Source organism: Malaclemys terrapin, chromosome 19, assembly GCF_027887155.1.
Source record: "Malaclemys terrapin pileata isolate rMalTer1 chromosome 19, rMalTer1.hap1, whole genome shotgun sequence".
NCBI classification, from domain to species: Eukaryota; Metazoa; Chordata; order Testudines; family Emydidae; genus Malaclemys; species Malaclemys terrapin.
In genome coordinates, this window is record NC_071523.1 from 11,075,281 (window position 1) to 11,102,234 (window position 26,954).

General features: G+C 58.3%; 1 protein-coding gene across 2 annotated transcripts in view; it reads right to left on the minus strand.

Annotated features, from left to right (window-relative positions):
• DISP3 (dispatched RND transporter family member 3) overlaps nucleotides 1-26,954 on the minus strand; it is a 53,718-nt gene that overhangs the window by 584 nt on the left and 26,180 nt on the right. For both annotated transcript variants that reach the window (XM_054009485.1, XM_054009486.1), the window contains exons 2-20: nucleotides 24,164-25,109; nucleotides 21,824-22,043; nucleotides 19,637-19,773; nucleotides 18,653-18,787; nucleotides 18,201-18,361; nucleotides 17,030-17,169; nucleotides 15,714-15,859; nucleotides 12,811-12,972; nucleotides 12,128-12,289; nucleotides 10,404-10,526; nucleotides 9,553-9,689; nucleotides 8,667-8,848; nucleotides 7,745-7,875; nucleotides 7,459-7,634; nucleotides 5,989-6,115; nucleotides 4,533-4,678; nucleotides 3,660-3,819; nucleotides 3,049-3,162; nucleotides 1,049-1,215 (exon numbers count right to left, since the gene is read on the minus strand). In XM_054009485.1, the coding sequence (XP_053865460.1) occupies nucleotides 1,049-1,215; nucleotides 3,049-3,162; nucleotides 3,660-3,819; nucleotides 4,533-4,678; nucleotides 5,989-6,115; nucleotides 7,459-7,634; nucleotides 7,745-7,875; nucleotides 8,667-8,848; nucleotides 9,553-9,689; nucleotides 10,404-10,526; nucleotides 12,128-12,289; nucleotides 12,811-12,972; nucleotides 15,714-15,859; nucleotides 17,030-17,169; nucleotides 18,201-18,361; nucleotides 18,653-18,787; nucleotides 19,637-19,773; nucleotides 21,824-22,043; nucleotides 24,164-25,109 (3,672 nt within the window). The remainder of the gene's footprint in view (nucleotides 1-1,048; nucleotides 1,216-3,048; nucleotides 3,163-3,659; nucleotides 3,820-4,532; nucleotides 4,679-5,988; nucleotides 6,116-7,458; nucleotides 7,635-7,744; nucleotides 7,876-8,666; nucleotides 8,849-9,552; nucleotides 9,690-10,403; nucleotides 10,527-12,127; nucleotides 12,290-12,810; nucleotides 12,973-15,713; nucleotides 15,860-17,029; nucleotides 17,170-18,200; nucleotides 18,362-18,652; nucleotides 18,788-19,636; nucleotides 19,774-21,823; nucleotides 22,044-24,163; nucleotides 25,110-26,954) is intronic.

A 26,954-nucleotide genomic window follows, 5' to 3' on the forward strand; every position in this document is an offset into this window, starting at 1 on the left:
CCCGATTTTTGGGTCTTTTTCTTACATAGGCTCCTATTACCCCCCACCCCCATCCCGATTTTTCACATTTGCTGCCTGGTCACCCTATTTTTAGCCCCCGGCGCAGCTGCAAGCAGTGCAGTGCGAGCCCCTCGTGCGGAGGTGCTCTCAGAGTAAGTGGTACCCGTGCAGCCCCCGTACAGATCGCACGGGACTGGTGCGAGTCCGATGCTGACAGCCTGCACCCGGGGTTACAATCCCAGCAAAGCCAAGACCTGTAAAGCAGCGTCTGGTCTCCGCTACCCCAGTGTCAATGTGGAGGGACTCCCCTGAAGCCAGCGGAGTTACTCCAGTTTGAGGGACGTAACTCTGACCCTTGCATTGTAGATGCCCCAATGCCTGGAATGGGGACAGTGTGCACGGGGCCAAAGCTGCAGTAGAGGCACCTCCTGGCCCTTCAGCTGTCCTGCCCCGAAGGAGCATGGCCAAGCGCAGCGAGGCACAGCATTCAGGGGGTGTTTACATTGCAATACAAGACCCACAGCAGCAAGCCTCAGAGCCCTGGCCAACTGCCTGGCGCTCGCAGGGCTAAAACCAGCAGCGTAGAGACCTTCCCCCTTCCCTGGGCTCCAGCCCGAACCCGAACAGCTTGGCTGCTATTCTAGCCCCACAGCCTGAGCCAGTCGTCCTGGTCACGGAGCCTTGGTGCTGCAGTGTTTTGGCTGCACGATAGACGTACCCATAGTGGGAGGGGAAGAGACGGGTGCCCCTGGACTCCAGTGACCACCCCAGCACGGGGACTGTCTTCATAAGGGCAAAGTACTAGGGAGGGGCCAGTCACGGGGACACAGGCCCCGGCTCAGAACCATCACTCTGCCAGCCGCAGCTCAGCGGAGTCCTGTGTCAAAGCCCGGGGGTGCAGCCTGGGCCCCAGGGAGCTCCTCTGGGGCTGATGGGGGAAAGGAATCCCCCCAAGGAGGATGTAGCCGCGTTGCTGCTTGCCCCCTGCCGTGGCCCGGCTCCACGTGCCCTCACATCAGCGTGAGGAAGAGGCCGGGGTGGAACTCACCTCTGCCTGGTGAAGGGGCAAGTTCTCCCCCGCCAGCAGGTAGCCCTCCACCAGGTGCACGCAGTAATCTACGGAGGAGCCGACGAGGATGGAGAGAGAAATCGCCTCCACGGCTCCCATTTCCCAGCCGGCCCAGTACATGATGGTCACCACCAGGCAGACGACCCCTGCACAGAGAGAGGGGAACAGCAAGCGAAGTCGGGCTTCAGGCTAGATCAAGCCTGGGCTCTCTGGACAGGGAGCATCAATCCAAGCAGCTTCGCTGAAGCCAATGAAGCAGCGACAGCCCTGTGCACCGCCGTCGACCGCAGGGCGTCCCAGCCAGCCGATCCCTTCCTCCCCGCATCAGATGGGGAGAGACCCCGAACCAGAACTGGGCACTCTGCCCTCCTCCCGTAGCAGACGTTTTCCGAGAGTCTGGACATTCTTACCGTCGGGATGGAAAGTCAACATCTCGAAAACATTCATCAATCAAAAAGCCCCAGACCTTTCCCATTTCTGCCGATTGACAGATTTGATTTTGATTTTCACCTTTTTTCCCCCCAGTCTAATTAGCTTAAATTTCAAAACAAAAAGTCCTTTCAAACCAGAAAACTGGGAATGTCTCATTTTTGATGATTTTTTCAAGTGGGGAGAGTCTCCGACACGGACCTGGTTCCACAAACGGTTTCTGTTTCTAAGAATCTGTATTTGTTTGGTGAAAAATGATTTGCTGAAAAATTCCCGAGCAGCTCTGCTGAGAACCTAGGGGTGGAGCTTCCAAATTACGCTCAGATTGTGAGTCGCTCGGATTTGTGAGTCGCTCAGATACGAGAGTGATTGGGGACTGTATGAGAGAGACAGACCGACTGACTGTGTATAGGGATATACAGACTGACCGACCACTGTCGGTGGTTCTCAACCTTTCCAGAGAACTGTACCCCTGGCAGGAATCTGATTTGTCTTGCGTATCCCCAAGTTTCATCTCACTTAAAAACCACTTGCCTACAAAATCAGACATCAAAATTCAAAAGTGTCCCAGCACACAATTACTGAACAATTGCTCATGTTCTCATTGTTACCATATAATTATCAAATAAATCAATTGGAATATAAATATTGTACTTACCTTTCAGTGTATGGTATAAACAAGCCATTGTCTGTATGGAATTTTAGTTTGTACTGATTTCGCTAGCGCTTTTTCTGTAGCCTGTTGTAAAACTAAGCAAATCTCTAGATGAGTTGATGTACCCCCTGAAGACCTCCGAGTGCCCCCGGGGGTACGTGTACCCCTGGTTGAGAACCACTGATCGACAGTAACCTTTGGCGATGAAGCACAGCCCAAAAGGGAGTGGGGGAGCACCCATGTTACAAAACCCCCTTGATTTGCTTGTCTGAGTTCTGCATGTGTTTGGTTTCTAGAAGAAAGTGATGTTTATTTGTGAGTCATGAGTGGGAGACTAAATCATTTTCAAATGATAGATTTGCTTTTTAAAAAGGGAAGTTTAGCAACATGCTCAGTCCATAATATGGTCAAATCACCAGCCAGGCAGAGGCAGGCTATTTACAAATGTGTTTAAAACACTAACGAACTCACTAAAATATTCTGTGTTTATAATCCCCCACTGAGGATCTTTGGAAAGGAGAGTGATTGCTATTCAGAGCACATGGGCCTTAATCACATTATTATACACCAGAGGCAGGGCTGGCGTTTGGGTAGCTAAAACCCTTATTTAAACCAATAGAGGAGATTGTGTAGAGAAAACGTTCCAGAAAGTAGACAGGGAAAAAAATCTACTTTCAAGCTGGGGACCCTTTGCAAACGCGGCTCCTGAGTCCCTTCCCACCCACTCCCAGGGCAATCAGGAGTGAGGCCAGGGCCCATTGGAGTCACTCTGCTGTAAATCAGCAGTGACTCCAGTGCAGGCAATAGGAGCACAGCAGTGTAAACGAGAGGAGAATCAAGCCCTGTACGATTCCTGCTGGCAATGAGAAGTTGAAGACCTCTGGGGGTGTCTTACCTAAAATACTGAGCAGCACCGGCAGCAGGAGGAGAAGGTGGGTGGTGAACACGGCGACTGCAGCCACGCAGATAACCAGCGAGAGGAGGAGACCGTACAGGGCGCTCTGCACACCTGGAAGAGAGCAAGTGGCCTGGCTCCAGCCTCGGACTGCAGCAGCGGCTGCGCTCCCAGCTGAGCTGAGCTGAGCAGGGCCTGGCTATGGGGCAAATCACCCAGCTGGGAACTAACTCCAGCTGGGGCAAACGTGACGGGGAGGATGTAGGGGATGGGGAAATGGAGTGGGAGTCAGGGGAGCCAAGTTCTACCCCTGCTCTGCCACTGACTGGCTGGGTGAGCGTGAGCAAATCGCTTCTCCTCTCCAGGCCTCGGTTTCCCCTCCCAGCCTGGTTCTGTCTTGTCTCTTTAGCCTGTGGGCTCCTCGGGCAGTGAGCATCTGGACAGGTGTTCGTACAGCCCCCAGCACGATAGCTGCCTGATCTTGGCTGGGGCCTGGGGGTGCTCCCACAACACACGAGAATAAGAAGGAAGTTGGGGTGAAGATCAATGACTGAGCCAGGGTGACAGGAGGGCGGGGTGACGGGGAGGGGATAGGTGCTGAAGCCCCCTACCTATGATCTCCATGAAGATTTGCTTCCAGTGCTCGCAGGTCTGGAACCCGTGCCGGAGAGCGGAGCTGTCAGGGAAGAGCTGGAGCTGCTGCTGCAAGAAAGTTTCCCACTTCAGGTAGTCGGAGTAGGTCTGGAAGGAAGACTTGCCCTTGTAGGTCGTCTGCAAGGAAGCAAATGGGCCGGTCCTTAGAGTCGCTAACACAACCCCACCATCTCCCATTCACACCTACCCGCCCCAGCTCTCCCCACTCATCCGGGGACCCACTCAGCTGCCCTGCTCTGGAGCCCAGCAAGAGGAGCAGGTGTATTCGTCTGCAGGACGCCTGCTCCGTGCACGCCCGACAGCCAAACCAAGGGCACCGCAAAGCCAGTGCCAGCCAGCCCGTCTGATGGGCCAAAACCAGTGATCACAACCGCCAGGGCAGGCTCTTTAGGGCTGGGGAAGAGGCAACTGGGTTTGCAGCTCCCAGGTGGAGTCCACAGTGCTGGCAGCTGAGAAAAACCTCGGGGATCTACGCGCCAGGCCTGCAGCCTCCCCCTTTGTCCAGGCCATTTTGTGGGCGCGAATGGTAGCAGTCAGATGCCGCCGTCATTTGCAGCCCCAAGCAGGTCGACGCCCACCTGCAGCGGGAGCACAGCTATTGGCAAGTGCAAAATGACGCCTGCAGATGAAGCAGGGCTGGCGCTGCAAAGCCAAGCCTTGGAGAGACCAGGGTTAGTACATGGACGTCTGGGAGAATCGGTGCGGAAGCCAATGACGCCATCTGGACAGCCCCTGAAACACGGCTGCTTGCTTTCCTCCTGCACCCCCGCGTCGCGTGCTGGGGGAGCGGGTAGCAGGGGAAGGAACAGGGAACATGGAAGCGCCCTCACCGATTCAAAAGCCATGGAGATCCACTGCACCTTGCCATCCTTCACCCCCACCGCCCCGTGGGAGAGCTGCCCGGGGAGCAGGTTCGGCTCAGGGAGGTTCTTGCACTCGGGGTGCAGCATCTGCAGAAAGGAGGAGATGCTGTAGCCTGGAGAGAGAGAGAGGGGAAGAGGGGGGAGGGGCAGAGAAGACAGAGTTGCAGTTCTTGTTCATGAACAGCTGCTTCTCCTGTGACCTGCTCTCCCCTGGCTCCAGATTTGGATTCTTGGCACCACGGGGCCTGTCCCTACCAGGGGTCGAGAGCCCTCAGCTACTGCTGGCTTCAAAGGGAGCAGAGGGCATTTGGTACCTCTCAGGAGACGCTAGTCTTCCAGCAGGATGGGGTGGTAGGCCAGTGACCCCCTGTTCTCTAGGCCAGGCCCTTAGCTGATGTGGGTCCACACAGCTCGCTTGGAGTCAATGCAGTGGCATTGCATTATGCCAGCTTTTCCCCAGCTGTGAGAGGGTGGGACTGGCCCTCAGGGATCCCTCCCGCCCCCAAAGGCAGCTCCTGAACTCTCGGTGGCATTTACATTGGGGCAGAAAGACATTGCGTCGGGTTGCAAAGCTGCAAGGTCAGGAGACAAGGCCGACACCCCAAATCAACAGCTGGCAGGGTGAGTGACAGATGTTTGAAGGCAGGGATGGCTGGCTCCAAGAACACTGCTGGCCTTGCCCTGGGTTACTGGGGTACCCTTCCTTACCCAGGTCTAAAACTGGCCCAGGGCTCCTCCCAATATGGGTTAACCTGCAGCTCCCTCCAAACCCAACACAGAAGTTTGCTGCATCATCTCCACCACGGGCTCCCTGCCGTCCTGGCCCAGGGGGACACCTCCTTGGGGTGCGACATGCCGGGTGAGTGACTACGAAGCCGTGCCACGTACCCAGGAGGGGTTACCGGTTACCGGTTCACTCTCTGGAGTCTCTGCTCTGTGGGGACAGTGGGCCAGATCTTGCTCTACCTTGCACGGGGGTAAAGTGGAGGAACTCCACGGACATCATGGAGCCACCGTGATGGGGATGATCTGCTCCATCTCTCAGCTCCGTGATAGAGGAAGCTGAAAGATCCCTTCTGCAGCTTGTCTGGCTAGGGCACGTCTTGCTCAAACCCAGCTACGAGCACAGGAAAAGGTTAGAAGCACGGTTCGGGGAGCAGCTCCACTGGGCCCAGCGTCTATTATTTAACTACTCCCCAAAGCATGAGGCAGAGCGACGGAGCCAAGGGTCACAGCCCCTGGGAGCCGGTGGCAGGAGACTCGGGAAGTACGATTTCAGATAAGATTTGCTGTGAGATGGAGAATAGGACAGGATGGGGCAATTTCTACGGCTCTTACCAAGCCCACCCGCCGCGCGGGCTTGGCCTCTACACGGGGACCTGTCAATGCCGGGCACCTGTCCCCGGACTTTCGTCCTACATACCTGAGGGCAGGCACTGGGCCCCTCCTGGCTTCACCAGTTCAGCATTGCCGGCAATGGCCTTGCAGATGAGGCACAGGTTGCCAATCTCTTTGAAGAGGTCAAAGCTGTCATCGTAGATAACGCTGCCCTTTCCCAAGGAGACACAACAGCGAGAGCCAAACACGTGAGGCACGCGCCCAGCGCCTGGCGAGGTGGGGCAGGACTCGGGTGTATGACTGACCACACATTCTCTACCCCCCCATCCCCCCCAGCTGGGCACGCAGTCCAGAGAGAACAACTGGCATCCTAGTTCCGGGAGCCGGAGACCTGCCTTGGACACCAGGAGTAGTGGCATGAAGAGGCAACGTGGATTGCTCAGCAGGTTAGCCTGGGGTGCCCCTGTACCCAGAACCCTGCCCAGCTCCCAGCAGCATCCAGACAAGTCTGGCGAGCCAACCAGAGCTCTAGAGGTGTTACAGCTACACCCCAAGGGCTTTTCGACATGTGAGATACAAGCCCCATCTACACCCCAAAAGAGCACCTCTTTAACTAGTCCGGTGTAGTTAGAGTGGCACACCCCCTGCTGGTATAACGGTGCTTACAGCTGTATAACTTATTCCTGCAAGGAAGAGGCACCGTTATACTGATATAACTGCGTCCACACCAGGGTTTGGACTGATTTAACTCCCCAACATCATTAGCCTGGTACAAACCCGGGGCAGAGCAGGCCCTAGACAATCCAACGCCCAGGCTAGACAAAGGGCGTGTGGGCAAGTGACCACAAGGGCATTCACAGCATGGCTGATCGGATGTTGACTAAGCACACGGACCCCCTACCCCTCCTGTAGGAGCAGCCCAGACAGCTCCGTGTGGGACCTGCAGCTCTATCCCCTGGCTGCATTCCGGAGGGGTACTGCACTATGGGAAGGATCTGCAGTTGCCTGGAAATGGAGGTAAGCGGGTGTTTATTGGGGAAGCAGCATCCATGTGTCCGGCTTGGGAACTAGGCTGCACATGGACAATCAGAGTCCCTAGAGTAACTGACTCGTATTTATTTAATCTAACATCTCACCGCAGGCCAGACAACAGTTATGCAGCAATGGCTTTTGCTCCACAGTCAAGCTTTCAGCCACGTTTCCACCCTAAGTCTGATCTGGGTCCCCCTCTAAAATCCACAACAAACCCCAGAGGGTCTCAAACGTACGTGGTTAGATCCTGGGCTCTGGGAAGCTGGAAATAATTTGCACCAGGGGTCCCTGATTTACATCTGCAGTAAGCTCGCAAACAACGAACGTGCTTTAGTAAGTGCCTCATCACAGCACTGCTGCCCCTGCTATTTTAGCTGGTCGGGTGGGGAGGGATTGCGGGAGAGTCCGGGGTGCGCACAAGAATTCGGGGAGGCGGGCATTGGTGCAATCTAACTCGGGGAAGTCCTCCTGCATCAGCCCCCCCCAGGGCTTGCCAGGCCCGCATGCAGGAAAGCACGTGTACCATGTCTCCGATGACGTGGTTATCCGGGCGTCGGGTGTGATTCACCCCGCGGATGCCAAACACCACAAACACCATGGCCCCTGTGTCCACCAGCGGCCGCACTGCCGGCTTCCCGCAGCCAGTGTTCCCACACGGGTTAAAGCCCGAGGTGGCCGAGAGCTTCGCCTTGGGGGACACTGTCAAACAAAGAGGGGAGGGTTACAAGCCAAGAAAGCCAACACTCCCCCTGGCCAGCCGTTCCACTGCAGCCGTGCCCACGTGCCCCCTGCAGCTCTCCCCAGCTTACCCTTCTCGCTGGGCACATAGAGGAAACCTTTGTTGGGTCCGTCTGGGCTAGAGCTGAGAAGACAGCCAGGGGGCGCTATGCACACTCGGCCGTGGTAAGGGGGCTTGTGCGACTGGGCGAAATACAGCTTCCTGCAGGGCAAACAGAGGACATGACGGAGCGTCCAGCGCAGCAAGGCGGGCGCGAGATGCCAGCACAAAGCAGCTCGGTGCGGCCGGGCCCTTAGGAAGCAGGTTTAGGGGCTTGGCAATGGAAACGGCGCCGGGGGGAGGAGAGGGAAGGAGGGGGCAGGTGAGGGAAGGAAGCTCTGGAGAAGCAGTGAAAAGAATTAGGGGAGAATGCGACTCAGAGATGTCATGAGTTTGTGCCCACAGGAGCGGTGTATCTGCGCTGCCCACAGCCACACACAGCCAAGAGAGGGATTTCTCTCTATCACATAAGGAATCCACTAACAACCATCCATTTGTTACACTAACAGCATCGATGATCCCACGCTCCTGGACAGAACCTCCCACCCTGGGACCCCGGTGGCCTCTGCAAAGGTGGGAGAGTATCGCAACAAACTCATGACTTCACAGAGCTCCCTGGGCAGGGCGCCACGGCCACACACCGAACGCAGAACCTCCTGTTCCAAACACACAGGCTAGACTCTCCATTAGCCAGAAGGGGCTATGGTGCATAGCTGAGTAATTCCAATTCTACCCAGAAGAGGGCAGCAGCGCACAATACGTAGCAGAATTAGACCCATTTTGCAGATGAGGAAACCAAGGCTCAGAGAAACGAAGCCTCTTGAGCGAGTCTGTGGCAGAGCTGAGGAGAGACCTGGGCATCCTGACTTCCCCGCTCCTTGCACTGACCACGAGGCAGCGCCACTCCCTGGCTGCTGAGCATTTATGGCTCTGAACCCACTTGGGACGGTTACCGCGTTCGCTGCTGCTCCTTGGCCGCGACGTAGAAACTGAAGTCGAACTTCCAGCCTCTCTTGGCATCGCAGGATAAGGTGGTCATCATCCATTTCCGGGGGCTCGTCTGCTGAAGCAGCCCTACTGTGGACACACAAGCTGTCAGCTTCTTGGTGAAGTTACCGAAAGGAACTCTATAAACCTAAGCAATGGATTAACGAAAACAGACACTTAACCGCACAGTGCCGCAAAGCAGGCAAAGGTCAAAGAGACGTTAGCATCAGACACTCCCCGCCCCTCTTTACCCTGAACCCTCACAGGGCCAGAGAGAAAAGATTCCATTGCCACCCAGACCTGCCCCTCCCACGCCTCTGCCTCCTCCCCGAGCGTGGGGAGCTGGATCCAGCTAGAGCCTGGCTGCCAGGGGAGCTGAGCTCCCCCAGACTGCAGCTGGAGCTGTGATTGCTCACCCCCGCTGCAAATCAAGTGCTAGGGGGATCTCCGCCAGACAGCCACCAGGCTCCTTGTGCAGGCCCGGCTCAGCCCCTTAGACTGGGATTGAGCCGTTCGGCTGCCCTGCCTCCACATGGACAGACGGACAAAGCGAGGATCCCAGAACGGCTCAGAAACCTCCCGTAGGTCAGTTCTTATCCCTCGCCGCCTCCCGCCTGCTCTCCCGCAGTGGCTCTGGGATGAACGGTGGCACCATGGCAGCCCAGGATCGACACCTGGCATCCCAGCAGCACTGGGTAGGACACAAGCAGTGTTCCTGTCCGTGCCAGCTGGGAAGCCAGCGGTGCGAGCTTCCTCACAGCAGTGCCCTGTTGCTCTCATCTCTGAGCTCCTGCTGGCTGCTCTGCAATGCAAGTGTGCCGTAAAAGAGTCTAATGCACTCCCTGAACTCACCTGGAACGAGGGCACTTCCCCATCTCCCGGGGACACCGTCTGCCACGAGGCAGGAACGCTGGCGTTGAGGGAGAACCTGTAGACGGCTGGCCTGCCCTGGCCTTTGGACTTGGAGACATACACAGTCCCCTGGGGATCTAGAAAAACACACCGCAGTCAGCCGGGTGGAGGTGAAAGATATTGATCGGCCAGCTAACGCTACAAAGCAGGGGAGCGAACGCAGAGGGCGTCCGGTCTATCCTCTCCCCAGCACTAGCCAAACACAACTCTCTGCCTCTCCACAGGATGGTGCCATTTCCAACCATGCTCTATGAACACGGGGGCAAGATCCTAATCTGGCGCAAGCTATGGAGCCCTACTGACCCCATTGGGGCTATGAAGCTCGGGGTCTGACCCATCCCCCAACCCCTTGGGGTGCAGGGTGAGGAAACTAGCAGGTTTAATGACTTCCCAAAGCCCGTCAGCAAGTCAGTGGCAGAGCGGGGACTAGGACTCAGCTGATCCTGGCTCCCGGTCCCATGCTCAGACCACTAGACCACACTGCCACTCTGTTAAGCTGCTCTTCCCAAGTGCCTGTCTGCTGTGCAGCTCTGAGGAGTTGAAGCACCGGGAGCAATGACTATTTTGGGGCAGAAGGAAGGCGAATGTTCTCAGTGGCTCGTCATTCCCTGAACCATATGACGCCCAGCATCAAATCAGGGCTTGATAGGGAGGCATCTGAAGCTACGTCCCTTTTCTCTGTCTGTTCAGAGCCGACTTTTGTTATGTCTCTTCCCAAACAGGATCTCGAGCCCGGCCGGAAGTCGGCGACAGGACAGAATGACCGACGGCCAGTCCCCTTGTGCACTCACCCTGCTTCACAGCATCAGCCGTGCCCCCTCTGCTCCCCCAAGGGGGCCCCGAGCCCCGTTTCTTCTTCTCCAAGGAGGTTCGGATGTTGCTCTGCAGATTGTGGGGCTTTTCCTGAAACAAACCTGTCCCACAAGGTTAGTCAGGGAGGAAAAGGAGAATGGCATTGTCAGAGCTCGGTGTGCCAGTAACACAGCGGGACCTCCGTCTGCTCGGCCCCACACCCAGCGCTCCCCCTCCTGGGCTGGTCACACCCCAGGACCTCCATCTGCTCAGCCCCTCACCCAGCGCTCTCCCTCCTGGGCCGCTCACACGCCGGGACCTCCGACCACTCGGCCCCACACCAGCGCTCCCCCTCCTGGGCCACTCACACCCCGGGACCTCCATCCGCTCGGCCCCACACCCAGCGCTCCCCCTCCTGGGCCGCTCACACCCCGGGACCTCCGTCCGCTCTGCCCACACCCAGCGCTCCCCCTCCTGGGCCGCTCACACCCCGGGACCTCCGTTTGCTTGGCCCCACACCCAGCGCTCCCCCCCCGGGCCGCTCACACGCCGGGACCTCCGTCCGCTCGGCCCCACACCCAGCGCTCCCCCTCCTGGGCCGCTCACACGCCGGGACCTCCGTCCGCTCGGCCCCACACCCAGCGCTCCCCCTCCTGGGCCGCTCACACCCCGGGACCTCCGTCCGCTCGGCCCCACACCCAGCGCTCCCCCTCCTGGGCCGCTCACACGCCGGGACCTCCGTCTGCTCGGCCCCTCACCCAGCGCTCCCCCTCCTGGGCCGCTCACACCCCGGGATCTCCGTCTGCTCGGCCCCACACCCAGCGCTCCTAGGCCGGGAACACACCAGGCCTTGTCAGCTCAGCCCCAGCCAAGCACAGGTAGAGCAGGGGCACTGCCCCTCTGCCGGCCAGGCAATGTTCCCTTAGAGGGGTGCAGGAGGAGGAGGAGACCAGCTGTCACAGCAACATAGGTGGCAATAAAGAGAGGGTTTAGCTTAACCCCGTCTCAGCTCCAGCTGCAGCAGGGCTGCCCTGGCATCAGTGGGAGGGGAGTTCCCCTGGAGTTGCCCCCAGCCAGAGCCTGGCTGAAGTGGCCATTTCTCGCTGCGGAGGGGCAGGGCAGTGAGCTCCCAGAGACAGACTGTCCTGAGCGCCTGCATTTCTGCTTTCCCTCCTCCAGCCCGGCTGCCACCCCCGCCCTGCACGGCCGGCTTAGAGACAAAGGAGTTCAGGGCACCGGCCTTTGCCTGCTGCCAGCCAATAGACACGGACTTCACAGTGACAAAACCCACCTTCATGGGCAACGGGCAAGTCCCGGGCAGCCCCAGCTGTCCCGAAAGGGGCGGGTCTTTCTCACAAGCGTGGGACTAACACTGATCACCATGGCGAGAAGGGAACATTTGCTCCCCAATCCCTGGGTTTTTCCTTCCCCTGCCTCTGAGCTGAGAGCACCAGAGAGTGTGGGGAAAAGGGGCCCAATACAACAGGAATCTCTCTCCCTCCTGAATTCTCTGGGCATGTCTAGCGGGCCAGGGAGGCCAGCAGTGCAGTGGGGAAGGGAAGAGAGGGCAGCTGAGGAGGGCTCAGAAGAAGGCAAGAGACATTGGCATTGACGGGAGGCAGGGTTTGCAAGGGGAGCGCCGATGACCTGCGGCTATTCACCCCATCTCTGCCGTGCAGGAGCGGCGAAGGGCTGCCCCCATCCGACCCTTAGGAACTCTCACCTGAGCAGGTGACGCAGGAGATGCCCTCGGCGCTCAGGTTGTACTTGAGGTCCAGGAGCACCTGGATGTTGGTGTTGGGCCGGAACAGGAGAGGAGCGCGGCTAGCTGGGCGGAGGCGGCTAGCGAAGAATATGGACAGGATCAGGACCATGACAAAGAGCCCTGCAACGAGAGGCACAGCCAGCATGTGGGACTCTGCACACACACAGCTCTCATCCGCACAGTGTCCCCAGGGGCTGGCCATAGAGCGGCACCCAGGGGAGCAGGGTGCCAGGGGATTCCACAGGCTAGCAGGGAAGCGACGGGTGCTGGAGGCCCAAGGTGCAGAGAGAAAGCCTAATGCAATCCAGAACACGGCAGCACCGTGTCTTCCCTAAATGTAAGGTGGCCGGCAAAGCCCAGGAGGAGCGCTGTGCCAGTGGGGAACGGGCAGAGTTATCTGCCATACACAGACCTATGCAGGTGGCAGAGATGAAGCAGGGTCTCAGGACACGGTCATTCCCCTGGGAGAGCAGGAGGAGGCGAGATCTATGTCCCATGTGCCTGTCACAGGGGCGGGGCCGCGACGCTATGTCCAACCTCGGCCTCCCCTCACCATTAAGGCTGAGGAATTCTGGGAGCGCTGCCCAATTAGAGTCTGTGGGACGCACCCTAGGGGAGGGCGTCCCTCTGGCCAGCCTTACCCACAATCACCCATCTGCTCTTCCCCGCAGACCACAGCGCCCAGTGCTGGAGGAGCTCCTGCAGATGGGCGATCAAGTGACCCTTCCTGACCTTCTCGGCTGGGAGCTGCAAGTTCTCCGGCAGCGCCGACGCCAAGGGCACATCCCCCATTTCCAGAGCCACTAGGGGAGAAAGAGACCAAAGGCAGGCTCAGAGCTTGGCTCAGCCCCCAAGCCCCTCGCAGGGGCACAGAGCAAAGAGCCAAGGAGAATGAGAAAGGCAAGTTCTCCTGGAGCCCAGAGTAGCCAGGGAGATGGACAGACTAGGGGACACTTAGAATTTCACTCAGCCCTGCACCCTTCAGTACATCAAACCCACTGGCCAGGCTGGAGCAGGAGCCAGTGCAGAGCAAGGCAGCGACTTAAAGCTCCTCTTACGAATAGACGTATGTGCCCAGCAAGCCGCTACCTGCTGCTCTCATCTGTACTGTGGTCGCCGCTATAGGCGCCGGCGCGCCAGGTGCTGCACAAACTCTTACACGCGAAGCTGAGGGAGGGTGGGAGGGGCACAGAGGTGCAGGGAGGTGAAGTGGCTGCCCAAGGGCATGCGACGGGTCAATGGCAGGAAACGAAGCCCTTTTCCCTAGTCCTTGTCTAGTGCCCTATTCACTCGGGCACGTACCACACTGCTAAGGAGAGCAACCAGCAGCCCTCCGAGAGGCTTGGTTTGGAGAAAACCCCGACAAAGGCTGGGCTGCTGATCTGAAGTATCCAAACCTCTGGAGACTGCAGAGCAGGGCGGGAGGATTTCTGTTCCGGCTTGGGATGCCCTGATAACACCCTGTCTCTCTTGGGGTTTAGCATTTCCACAGTTACTACCAGTTGGAACCAAGAAAGAGGGGGAAAAAATGTTACATTCCATTTTCTTTCAAACCTCCTAATAGATTTGGCATCAGTGTAGCCCCTGGGTGAAGGTTTGGGCGAGTTCTTAAATGCGAATAAATCACTCAGCAGGTCTATAGGATCTTCAAGCCCTTTAACACCATTTCAATTGAGTCTCGCGGCCCCCTCGTGAGATAGGGAAGCACCATTATCCTCTTTTTCCAGATCGGGAAACTGAGGCACAAAGAGGGTCCGCAACTTACCCAAGATCACACATTTAAACCAGAGGCAAACTGGGAACAGACCCCAGCTGCCCTGAGTCCCAATACTATGCTTTCGGCTGGTTCTTTCCCCCACTTTGGTCTGAACTCTGCCATCAATACAGCACACGTGGCTCCAGGCAGGATCTGACCCTTTGCCTGACCTGGTACGTCCTGTGTAGCAGGGAACTTACCAACCTATGTGTCTCCCTGTTATGGAATCAACCCCACTGAAACCCATGGCCATAAACAACCCAGGGGGAAATGAGTCCCCATCCTGCAAAAGTACCAGCACCCTCTGTTCCCACTGCCTGTGCTGGGTGTGGGTCACTCAGCACTTGGCAGCATCCAGCCCTATAGAAAGCAAAGCAATTTGTGATGCAAAATGTTGGGGTTTGGTAGGAACCTCACCTTTACAAGGAAACAATGATCCCTCCACCCCTCTTCCCCCAATACAACCTGGTCCCCCCTGTACCCTCCCCCCCAGGCTACAACCCCCAGGGCTTTTCCGGGGCAGCAGGCACTCCAGTCTCTTTAACGTGGCAGGAGAATGACAGCATCCAATTTCCATCCGATGGCCACGTGCCGCCTCTGCGCCACGAAGAATCAGCCTCTCATTTGCAAGTGGCAAGATGGAGCTTTCTCCGGTGGGGTCGGAGAGGGCACCAGATGCCTTCCGGCAGCCCCGGCACGCCACCCGGGGCCTCCACACAGAGCCACGTCCTTGCCACATTCACAAGTTGCCCAGGGCCCAAGGGGCCCTACAGGAAACTGTCCTTCTGTTTAGTATGGTCCAGAGACGTGGAGGATGAGTTATTTCCATAAATTACCATCCCGTGCGGCTCTGGCATATTGAGGAAGCTCGGCACTTGCAGCGGGAGCCCAGCAGCATGTTAAGAGCAGCCTGACCTCTGCTTGTTCTGGGACTGGTGAATTCACAACCACAGGGCTGGGCGGGGTGGGGGTTGGGGGGGGGGTTGCAGGCCAAGCCTGCTGCTATCCCCCAGGGTTTGTGTCTGACGGGGACTCTCCAGAGCTCAGGGCTGCAGTTTCAACCAGGCAGCGCTAACAGCCAGCTTTAAAAATCCAAGGATGAGAGGCCCTTCCCAGCGAGATCCCCTTCACTCCAGCCAGGGCTAATCGGATAGTCTGGTCATTAAGGCATAGCAATGCCCCCAGGACTCGTGAGTTCTATTCCCAGTTCTGAGCTCATGCAAGTCACTGCCCTGAACTGTGCCTCAGTTTCCCCACCTAGAAAGTAGGGATAATTGTAATGACCTGCCTCATGGGTGGCTGTGAGGCCCAACTCTCTATGCGTGTGAAGTGCTCTGAGGCCTCAGGCGCCGGGCACTGAAGAATGACAAAGTACCTTTGCTCACACCTGCTTACCCAATGTTACATTAAAGACTAAAGAGGGGACTGAGATTTTAATTGAATATTGCCTTCCACGAGGGAGGACTGTACTGCCCAGGTGCTCTAGCCAGATGTTTCCTGGGTCCCTTCATAGGGTAGTTAGTTATTCTGGCCAAAACTGGATCCTAATTGGACTCCTGATAAATAATAATGTCATGCCTCAAGTGACATCCAGCCAAGGACCCACAGTGAATTCAGATTCACAGCATCCTGGGCGGTAGCAAAGGATCATTAGCTCCAGTTCACACATGGGGAAACCGAGGCACAGATCAGTGATCACCCAGCAGGCCAGTGGCAGAGCCGGGAGGAGAACCCAGGACTGCCACTCCCTCAGGGGACGTTCCTTGTCCCTGGATTCTGAACACCTACCCGGCTCCTCCTCCACGCTGAGCAGTGGAATGTCATCATCGAGGTACGGGAGTGACCCCTGGCCTGGAACGGCTGTGTCCTCCGAGGCGAGTAACAGGTCATCGGCAATGGGCAAGGTGCTCGTCTTCCCGCACTTCTGACTGCAGCTGGATGGGGAGAGAGACAGCCAAAGTCAGCAGCTCTGGGCTACGTACCCTGTGAACAGCTGCTGCCTGGTCTCCTCCTGAGAGGAAAGTGACTGTTCCAGTGACCTGCTACACACCACGCCAGCCATTTCCACTGCTAATGTGCCGGGGGGTATCAGGAGCTCGGCTGCTGCTAGCAAATCATCAGAGACTGGGCTAGATGTAGGGTAGGGGTGGGGGGCGTGTTCCCAAGTGCTTCTACTCTTCATCAACCAGCTAAGGAATTAAACCGGGCCGGCTGCTGTGCCACACCCGAGAGGGGGGAAGGGGAAGGCGCACAGACTTACAGATACAAATCTGCATCCCCGTGCCCCCAGGGGCTGGTTGTCCGTCTGCAGGGCCTGCGTGCCTCAGTTTGCAGATTAGATCCTGGGACAAGTTCTCTGCAGGTGTAAGTGGGGCAAACTCCATGGAAGTCAATGGGGCTGCACCCATTGATGCCAGCAGGGAACCTGGCTCCTCTGATTATAAATCTGGAGTCACTCTGCAGCAGCCACCCTGGGTCTATCTACACCAGCAGAAACAAGATCCATATGCGGCCCTTGACTCCCGGCCTGATCCCGAAGGTAGAGAATAAACCTCCCCTCCGGTAAGGGCTGAATCTGGCTGGCAGCAGAGTTCTGAGTTCAGAGTGCGCCACCTCCACTCCCCGGGGGGCAGGAGGCATGTGGGGCGAAGGGTGTTGCTAGAGGAGAGGCACACAACTGGCTGGGATGCATGACGCTCGCAGTGCCGGACAGGGCCTGGTGCAACAGCACTTTTGATGCATTGATTGCAACACCTGTAGCTTGGGTCCTGAGAGGAAACCTGAAGAGGTTGCAGCTGCTTTGAGACAGCCAGTTCCGATCTCGGTCCCACAATGCACTGCCTCGCAACAGGGCTGAGCACTGCAGGATAGGGGTTTCCGAATTCCCTGAATACAGTGTACAACCACAGCCGCAAGGTGCACTAGGTCTGGATGCACCATGTGGATGCACTAACCCATGGCTAGGACAACCCAGGCGACCAGCTGTTCCCTGGAATCAATGCCCAGGCTGTGGTTTCCTTGCCTGGCATAGGCAGGCTACTGTGGGGGAGACAGGAAGAGTCCGCACCCTGCCGCTGATCGAACAGCCCCGCGAGGACTCTCACCTGGCCTGACAGGAGCTCTCCAGGGGGGATACGTAGAGGGTCCATATTCCAAGGGCAGCCGGCATGGTGAACAGCACGGCCACCCAGCAGCAGGACACAATCAGCGACATGAAGAGACCAAAGTCGTGCACGGCCGGGATCTGCAGAGAGAACTCTCAGCTAGAACAGAGGAGGTGGAGCCCAGAGACCTTCCAGCAAGAGGCCCCACTGAGGCAACATAATGGAGGGAAGTGAACCCAAGAGGAGCCTGGGGGCGGGAACACTGGCCACTTCATGCGGCCCAAAGGCCATGGAGCCAGCTGCCCTGGTGAAAGCTGACAACTCAGCCAGCACCAGTCTGGGGCTCAGCCGGTGGGTGGCACTTGATCGTTCAGCATTGCAGACGCTGCCCAGGCAGTCGGGGTGTTCACAGGGCGGGTGCCTACTGCATTGCTAACAGGCCAGGGGAGCTCTCCCATGTATCGGCCCTGTGCACATGCAGGAGAGGGGGGCAGAGCTCCCCCCAGTGGCTCAGGGCCAGACCCGATCCGATTCCCTCCTTGTGCTTGGTGAGCACAGTGCTGGCAGGGACAGCAGCACCAGCGTGCCCACAGCGGAGGGAAATCCTGGGGTGGAATATGCTGGGATTCCTCCCTCTGCAGTTCAGGCCCCAGAGCTCCCCCGTTTGGCTGATGGGACTGGAGTCAGGAAGGGAAAAGTTCCCAGTCTGTTTGTGGAGGGACCCTGTGATCCTTAGACATCTCAGCTCTGCTTCCCACCGAGCCTCCTTTCCCAGCTGGGGGAGCCAGACCAGGAGAGCCAGGTGTAGATGACAACATTAGCAACGTGCCCCATTTGCCTCCCAGGTCCAGCACATTGCATGTGCCACAGGCCTTGGGAACAGGAGTCCCGAGCACATCAGCTGAGCTCCAGCTCCCTGCAAAGCTGTATGGCTCAAAGCACCAGGAGAGCTGGCTTTGCCACAGGCCCAGGGCAACAGAGCTGGCCTAGAGTGAGTCAGTCTCAAGCAGGGAGAGCACACAAGGAGCATCTACACAAGCCTGAGAGCTCAGGGAGTCTCCCTCCAGAGCAGGCCCATGGGGGTGGCAGGGGAGCTGCTGAAAGGCCGGGGATGATGCCTTCTAGCAGGCGGCCGTGACCTCCAGGGGGCCGCTGCAAAGCCCTGGCGCACCTGTGAGAAGATGTTGGCGGCGTAGGCCGCGGCCGTGGTCAAGGAGGTGAAGAAGGTGGCCTTCCCTGCCGTCTGGATGGTGTGGATCATGCGCAGCTGCAGGTCCTTCAGGTGGGTGGCTTGGCGGTAGGTGTTTATGAAGACAAAGACGTCATCGACACCTGGGGGGGGACACAAGAGAGGGGGGCAGAAATGCCGCTCGCACTGGGGAGAGATGCCTGGGGCCAGATCCTCAGTGGGCGTAAGGCGTCACAGCTCTGTTGAAGTCAGTGCGGCTAGACAAACTCACACCGGCTGGGGACCTGGCCCACCAAAGTCTGAGCTCACTGTCGAGCGTGTGCCTCCTGCCACTCGTCGCCCAGCGAGGCAAGGGCAGCCCGTGCTGCAGGCTGGCGCAGGAGCGGCAGGGCCTTCGGGTGAGGAGCAAAGGAAGGAGGCTAGGAAAGACTTACCGATCCCCACGATGACAAAGGCGGCCACGCCATTGAGGATGCCCAGGTACTGGACCCCGAACACCACGTGGTACAGGAACAGTGCCACCAGGCAGCTCAGCCCGATGCTGGCCAGGCCGAAGAAAGACAAGAACACTGCGGGAGGAGAGCGACGCTAGGACTCTCGGTACAGGAACGGCCCGGGCTGCAATCCCCGTCCTGCGCGTGGGGGGTGGGCACCTGGCCTGCTCCCGCCCCGGGCAGAGTTTCAGCTGGCACGGGGTATCTTGATCAGGAGGGAGGGATTCCAGCCTATGCTGGCTAGAGCAAGGCCTGGTGATGTTTCCAAAGGCGGGTGGTGGTTTTGAGGCGTTGTGGGCTGGATATCCAGAGGTGCTGAGCACCCACCTCTCCTGCGGGTGTAATGGGAGCTGGGGGCATTCAGCACCTCTGGAAATTAGATGCATGGAGTCTCAATTCGGGCACCCAAAGTCAGAGGCTGTTATTGACCGGATCGGCCTAAGTGCCCCCTCAGCGGTGAGGAGGGTCCAGGACCACACTGTGGGACATGGAGTCTTCCACTTCCCACCAGTTCAACTCTCGTCCAGGTCAGTAGGGAAACAGGCCCGATCTGGATCTCCGTTACACTGGGGTAAATCTAGACGGGCTCAGTTGAAGTGAGTGGAGTTATTCCAGATTTACACCAGAGTTAGTGAGAGGAGAAGCTGCTTCTCAGTTGGCCACATCCCCTCAAGGGAGCCCTTCCACTGACCCCTCCCCCCACCCCCCCCCGAAAATCTCTGCCTTGGACAATTCGGGTTGTGTCTGCGGCCATGGGAGGCCCTGCTACTCTGCCTAACAACAGGGGCAGCGCATTCCTGAGCAGACTGGAGAATGACCTGCCCGGGGACGTTCCTGGGAGCTGAGGAAGGGACTCCATCAGGCTGCTCACTGCAGACCTTGCTCTGCCTCAGGGAAGGGACGCAGGGTTTGAATGCAACCTACCCGAGCAAGAGGTGAGGATATAGACCAAGACCGCTATGCAGCTACTGCTGATGAAGGCCAGCAGCATGTCGTTACTGAAGGTCCTCCTCACTTCATAGTCAAACAAATCCGTCCCACCGTACAGCACCTGCACTTTGCTGGGGTGGGGAGAGAGGAGGGAGAAGGCACAGAGGAGAATATACAGTGAGCAGGGCCGGAGGATCGAGCCAAATGCATCTCCTCCAAAACCAGAGGGAGGCCACGCATGCGAAGCACCCGGGAAGCTGCTGATCGACCGGATCAAGATTGCAAGGAGGGGTGGCCGAGGTTTGCATCAGGAGAGCAGGTCGCATATTTTTAAAATTCCTCCGGTGCATTGCGGTCAGAGATGTTAATAGAGTTCTTGCTGTCAGCAAACAGCTCCGGAAGCTTCCAAAGCCAATCCCATCTGGAATCTTAAATCATTGCTTATTATATTAAGCGCAGATGTAATAACTAGAGGGGGCAGGCAGAGCCCGGGTCCTGTGAACCGCTGCATGATTTACCAGCCTCTGCTGCTGGCAGCTGGTTCTGAGCAGAGGTAATCCGAGATAATTAAACCCAGGAATACAATAGCCCTGCACCGCAGGAGCATGCCCTTAATCCAGCCTTTTTAAGGGTTTATATGCACCTGCGTCCCTATTCCCCTCCCTGCTCCCCATAATTGCAATCCTTCCCCAGCCCCATACTGAGAGGACTTTCCCACTGCTGCAATTTCAGAGCTGCCCCGCACTGGCTGTAGTATTTCACTTGGCTGATGAAGATCAGAGGCCCCGCAGGTCAGGAGAACCGAGATCCGGAGCAGCAGATGGCCGGAGAACAAGAAGTTACACCTGACACAGGCAGGTGGCCCGCTGGAAAGCCCTCTTCCAAGCTGCTGCCTGGCCATCCGGTTCCCTGGGACCACTCCCCCATACTGACCAGACGAGATTCCCCTTCCAAGTGCTGGAGCAGGCACAGAACAAAGCCCAAATCCGACCAGCTGGCTCCCAGCAGCACAGAACCCCAGGGAGGCAAGCTCACGTTTACAGGGGGAAATCCTGCTCCAGGTAACACTCACTGGCTCTGCTAGGCTTAGTGATGTTCCTCCAGCCTGACACCAGGAGCAAGAGGAGAGTCAGGCCCTTAAATTGCTAGCTTTAATTAGACTCATCCACCCCTTTCAACAGGCCAGTATGTCATCAAGGGCCCAATTCAGACCCGTGTGAACAGAGGCAACTCTGCCGAAGCCAGTGGGATTAGACTGGTGCAGGACGGATGCAAGTGACACCAAGATTAGCCCAATGCATCTGTATACACCTCCACCTGACTGAACCAGGCCCTGCAAGGACAGCCTCACCTAGCACCAGGTTCTGCTGTCACCTGCATACCCCCAGGAACCCCCCAGACTCAGGCCTTGCCCCTCCCCGCCCCCCACACACATTGTCCCATGGTAACTGTACTGGCATAGTTAAAACCGTACAAGCGCCCTAGTGTGGATGCAGTCTAAGGTATAAAGACACTTATCCTGTTAGAGCTACTCCCGTATGGGAAGGGGACTAAGGTGTACTGATGTGAGGCACCTTTACACTGGTATAAACACCCTTTGTGTGGGGGAGTAATTCTGCGCGGCTCTTCGCAGGAACAGCTGCCCTGGGCTCACAAGCCGAACCCCACGCCAACTGGCACTGGCCTGAGGCATTAGGTCCTTGCACGGTCTCATACACGTTGCTGGGGCCGTGTGGTATTAAAGCACAGAGGAACTGTGTGACCCATTCATTGCCGCACGCTCCAGCACCAGTGGCAAGGGCGTTCTGCAGGCCTGCTTTCTTTCCGTCCTTGTGCTGGCCACTGCCCAAGGGAGGAGACCACCCAGGCTGGCCAATGGTCCGAGCCACTCTGCCAAATCCTGCACTCCTCATTCCAACGCTGAGGAGAGCCTCCGAATCGGACTTACCCCGGCAGGGTTCATGGGAGCGTGGCTGCCTGGCACCTCCTGCATTAACCTCAGAGCCTCGCCCCTCCAGCATCAGTAACAGCTGAAGGAAGCTGGATTAACCCCTCGTGCACCTAACACGCCAGCTGCTCCTCTAATGTAAGTGACAGACAATCTTCCCCCCCTCCTCTCCAGTCTCCTCCCTTCCCTGCAGGCTGGATACTGAAGTCACCCAGTCCGTGCACGGTCCTCACCTGGTGGACTGCTTGGCCAGCATGGCCACGTAGGTGACCACGAAGCTCTGGAACTTGCTGCGCTGCTCGTCCCACCTGTCCTCCACCGAGTAATAGTTGGGCAGGGGGGCCCCGAAAAGGATCTCGCTGCGGAGGAGGGAGCTCTTCATGTTCTCCGCCGACAGCCCCTCATCCACATACCAGTAGAACTCCGGGTGGGTCATGGCCAACTCCAGGGACCCTGCGGGAGAGACCAGCACAGAACCCTTTAGGTCACGCTCTGCCGGCTGGGTATGGTGTATGGGGCCAGCCTGACGCTGACAGAGCCCCACGCGCTCTCGCCCTCTCTCTCATCAGAGAGCAGCCGGCTCCGGGGGATCTCTCCCATCCCATCCATCTCCGGCCTCTGCTCTCCCGGCCAGAGAGCACCTGGACAGCCCGGCCTGAGAAGGGGATAGGCCGACAAGAAGGCTCGCGGCTGTGACGGCCATCCTGTCTCCATGCAGTTGCTTTGCTCCCCACGTCACCTGCGCTCGGAGCTAAAGGGCGGCCACACCGGTATCAACCACAGCTGCTCTGAACCGGTGGCCTGGAGCTCAGAAACCCCAGGCCCTGTTACCCAGAGAGATAATCTTAGGAGAGGGTCCTGAGTGCAGTGATCGGAGAAGCCCACAAGGGGAAGATGGAGCCAAACATTCCCCATGGGAGATCAGGGGCGGGGTCATTAGGGAATCCTGACTCTGCTGCAGCCCCACGGGATCAGGATCATCCTATAGGGTGGGATGCACTAGCAAGAGTGTGCCCCTACGCAGCATCGTATATCACGCAGGCCAAGGCCACCATTGATCGTAAGGTTGCCATGGCCAATAAAGCCTGTGGCTCCTGCTCCACCCAACTCCGGTGAGGAGCTGGGATTCCCACGCATGCTGGAAAACACAGTCCCACCGAATGGAGAGCACATTGCTTCCAGGGCCCAGCAGCGAACCGAGCCGGGTGGCTCTGAGTCACAAATCTGTGAATTCTAGGTTGCAATGAGTCCACACGGCGGGCTCCAGCAGCAAGGACCCAGGACCTATTTTAACGGGTAGCAGAGCTGCTGCTTGCAATGTACCAGATGGAGTAAATCACTTGCCTGCTCCCTGTATGCCGCTCTGGCTGGCTTTCAATCGGCAGCATATGCCTGGGAGACAGATGGAAGCTGCTTCCCACAACCACATCTCTCCCACGGACTAGCAATGATTCACTTCCAGCTACCCTGAAACCCTCCCCTGCAGGAGGGGTGGCATTAGCATTGTAGATCTGCTGCGAGGAGTCAGTGCTCCTCCCCCTCGCCCCCCAGCACCTACCTCCCGGTGGCAACGCACAGGCAGTCATTTCACCCCGCAGCCGCTAGCTGATCTATGATGATCTACACTCGGAGCTAGGGGGGTGACCCAGCTGGGGTAGGCAGTGGGGCTGCAGTCACACAGGTAGTAGGCATGGGCCAGCCAGCCCGAGTACATACCTAGGGGGTCCAGGCGGGTTGGCACTCGGGGGCAGCTAGTCCCTGCTCCCTGGGCTCTTGCAGCTACACTAGTATTTGTAGCATGCTAGCTTGGTGAGAGCCAGTGCGAGCACGTCTACGTGAGCTGGGAATCGCCCCCGCGCCCAACTCCAAGTACAGACGTAGTCATGGACAGGAGGCTCTCCAAGGCAAAACGATTGTCTGTACAGGGCCTAGCACAGAGGGCCCCTGATCTCTGACTGGGATTCCTAGGCGCTATGATAATCACTAGCAGCGGGTCCAGGGCTCACTGTCTGACTTGGGGATCGGGCAGATGATGGAGGGGACAAAGGGCCTGATTCCCCATCGCTCTGCACCTCGCACTGCCATTGACACCGGGTGCAATTAAAGCAGAAGGGCACCTGCTTTGCACTGGTGTTCGTGACAATACGAGGGGCAGGGAGGCAGAGGATCAGGCCAAAAGGACTCAGACCCAGGGCCCTTGCCCAGCAGTGCAGGGCTTCTGCCAGGTCCCCATCTCAGTGGCATGAAGACTGGTACTAAGTCTTGAAACAGGGACGAGAGGGCAGATTCATAGTCGGTTTCGCTGATCCAGTGACAAACCCACAAGGCCAGGGTGGGAAAACTCCACAGACATAACCCCTGAGACTGTCTGGAAAGGCAAAGGGAGAGCCCCATGCCCTAAAATCCTGAGCTCCCCATTCTACAGTCAGGCCAAACCTCCCCAGGGCGGACGGATATCAGCACTACTGTAGCTAATCTAGCTGGGCCCACAACAGAGGCACTGTCCAACCATACAAGGAGACCCAGGCCCGGGACACGCCTCAGTCCAAGTCCACCCAACTGCCCAGGCTCACCTCGGATGTCGGCCAGGTCTTGCCCCATGCCGTCATAGTAGATCTTGCCGCCCCGTTCGGTGGGGAAGAAGTAGGTCATGAGGGAGCTGGGAGGGGAGCAGTACGAGTAGGAGCCCAGAGGAAGATCCTTCAGGACCTCGTGGGGCTTCCAGCAGAACTCCCGGAAGTGGGGGTGGTCCATGACCTTCCGCTCGATCTCGTGGATGGTGAGCAGGCGCTCGGAGGTGAAGATGTTGTTCTCGGAGTCCCCTCGGGCCAGGAAAATGAGTTCGATGCGCCAGTGGGCGTGCGTCTGGGTGTTGGCGCTGACGTAGGCGCTGGAGTAGTCCCAGTGCGGAGCGCCCCGGGCAAGGCGGGAGGTTTGGTTCCCTGGGCTCCGCCGGGCCTCGGGCCCAGCAGGGCTGGTCCTCCCTCCACCCACGGGAAGTGCCGCGCTGCGCTTTGGCCTGGCCCCACCGCCCAGCCCAGAGGCATTGGGGTGGAGCTGCTGCAGCTGCTCGAAGATCAGCCGCTGCAGGGTCTCCGAGGTGAAATCGGCCAGGTCCCGGCGGTTCCGGCCCCACGAGCCGAACTGGGACTTGAGGGCCAGGGTGAGCGCATCGAAGCGCTGCGAGGACTCGTGGTTCCTGATCTCGAAGGCGTTGTAGGAGATGTCGATATCCAGGGTAGGGTAGTGGAGGAACATGATGACGGCCAGGGCGGCAGGGATGGCACAGCCCAGGAAGAGGATAACACCAGCACAGCACGGGTTGGTGAAGACCCAGCCGAGCACGTTCCAAAAGCCAGACACCGGCAGCATTGTCGGCAGCGGCCTGGGATTCCACTGGCATTTGCCGCACAGCTGGGGACCCTCGCTCCTCTTCCGGGGGCTGAAGGCAACCTCCTCCTCCTCCTCGAGCCAAGCGTCTTGCAACAAGGGGTCATCCTCAGCGTCCATGTCCAGCGCCTGTTGCGAAGGGGGAGAGAAACAGGAGTGAGCAGGGCACCCGCAGGATGGAGAGAGAGCAGGAGGGAGCTGCGGCTAGGCCCACAGCGCCGCAAAGGGGCTGGGGGGGGGGGGGTAGAGGAATTGTCCCAGACACCACAGACTTAGAGTCACAGCAATGACTAGGCATGCCGGGCTCGGGGGAGGGATGGAGTCCCAGGCTCCCAGCTCATTCAGGCCCCGGCCTAGACCTTGCTGCTCCGTGGCTACAGCCGTGCCAGCCCTGCCTCCTTGCTAAGCTCCCATAACAGCCAAACGCCGGGACCCTGCCCAGCTCCATCCGCACCAGGCGCTTCAGACACAGGGATCGAAAGCGGCCTGCGCCACTGTCCCAGCTTCTGGGGCTTTGTCAGAGGGGCCCAGCGTGCCTCCAACGGCCATCGACACAGCCCGGAGGGAATCTCTGGGCACGCAGCCCCCGCCTGCATTGCAGCAGCTGGGCCATTTCAGTTAGCCGCCCCCCCCTTCGTGCCCGGGAATAGTTTATGCCGTCAGATGAACACTGCCAAGGACTCCTCGCACTGAGGCTGGGAACCCAGATATTTATAGCCGTGTTATGTATCTTCCCTGACAACACGCACAAGCACAATTCATCCTGGGCCTTGGTATCAGTCCCCAAACCTCGCCCGCGTGGGGAACGGGCAGCCAGGCGGGAATCTCCTGGGCAACGCGTGAAAAATGCTTCTAACTTCCAGGAGACAATTGCAACACCATGGTCCCCGAGGGCAAAAGCGGCGGGCTGGTTTACCAGCAGTTACCCCAACACTTCGGCCTAGAACTGCCCAGCCTCGGGGCCCCCCCAGCCCCTTGCCATGGGAGTCCGTCGCCAGGGTTTACTGCATGAATTTGCATCCCTTGCTATGGAACAACTGGAAGCTACAAGCAATCCCGGTGGCTAGGGCTCTCTGGGGAGGGCGGGGCCTGCTCATGGTGGGGGCAGCGGGGAAGACAAGAAGGACACCTCAGGGCAAAGCGCGAGCAGGGGGGCTTCTTTCCATAAGGAAGCTATTAGCACAGTGGTTCTTGGCCTAGCCCATCCTGGGTTAAAGAGAGGTGTGTTGGGATCCCCTCCTCTCCAGCCAGCCAGGCAGACAGGGAATCCCGGACACCTGGTGGAGAAGCCCAACTAGCAATTTCCTCGCCCCTCCTTTCGGCAGCAAAGGCTGGACTCCTCCCCCTCGCTGCAAAGACCCGGTCCAGAGCCACAAGCAATCTACCCTCCGGGGAGAAACAGCACCAGATTTCTGCTTTAATGGGGCCCCAAACACCAGGGAGACTAAAGGAAGCCCCCCTCCCATGCCCTCGGACTGCTGGAGCCACGCCCAGAAATATGCAAGTGTTGCAGCTGGGAGGCCAGAGGAGAGCTAGTTGTGGTCAGCAGATATGAGCGATGGGGGTGCAGCAGGGCTCACGGGCTGTTGGGGTGCAGTGGAGTTCACGGGCTGTGGGGGTGAAGTGGAGCTCCCAAGCTGGCCTCACCAACTCCTACAGGATTTAAGCTCCCATTTTTTAAGTATAGATGAAGGCCCAAAACTCGCAAACTACTCAGCACCTGCGTCTCCAGCCGAAGCTGACGGCAGCGGCGGGTGCTTGGCCCCTCTGGAGCACCCACCAAACAGAGCACTCAATCAGCAGCCACTTTTGAGAACATCGGCCTGAGCGTCCAGCCCCCAGGGCTGTGAAGATCTCGCTGTGCAGGGCTGAGCCTGCAGCCAGGTCATGCGCGAGAGCCACTCTCCGCGGGGCGATGCCAAGGGTCTCCCTGGTTCTGCTCACAGGGGCAGTCTGGGCAAAGGGGGCTCAGTG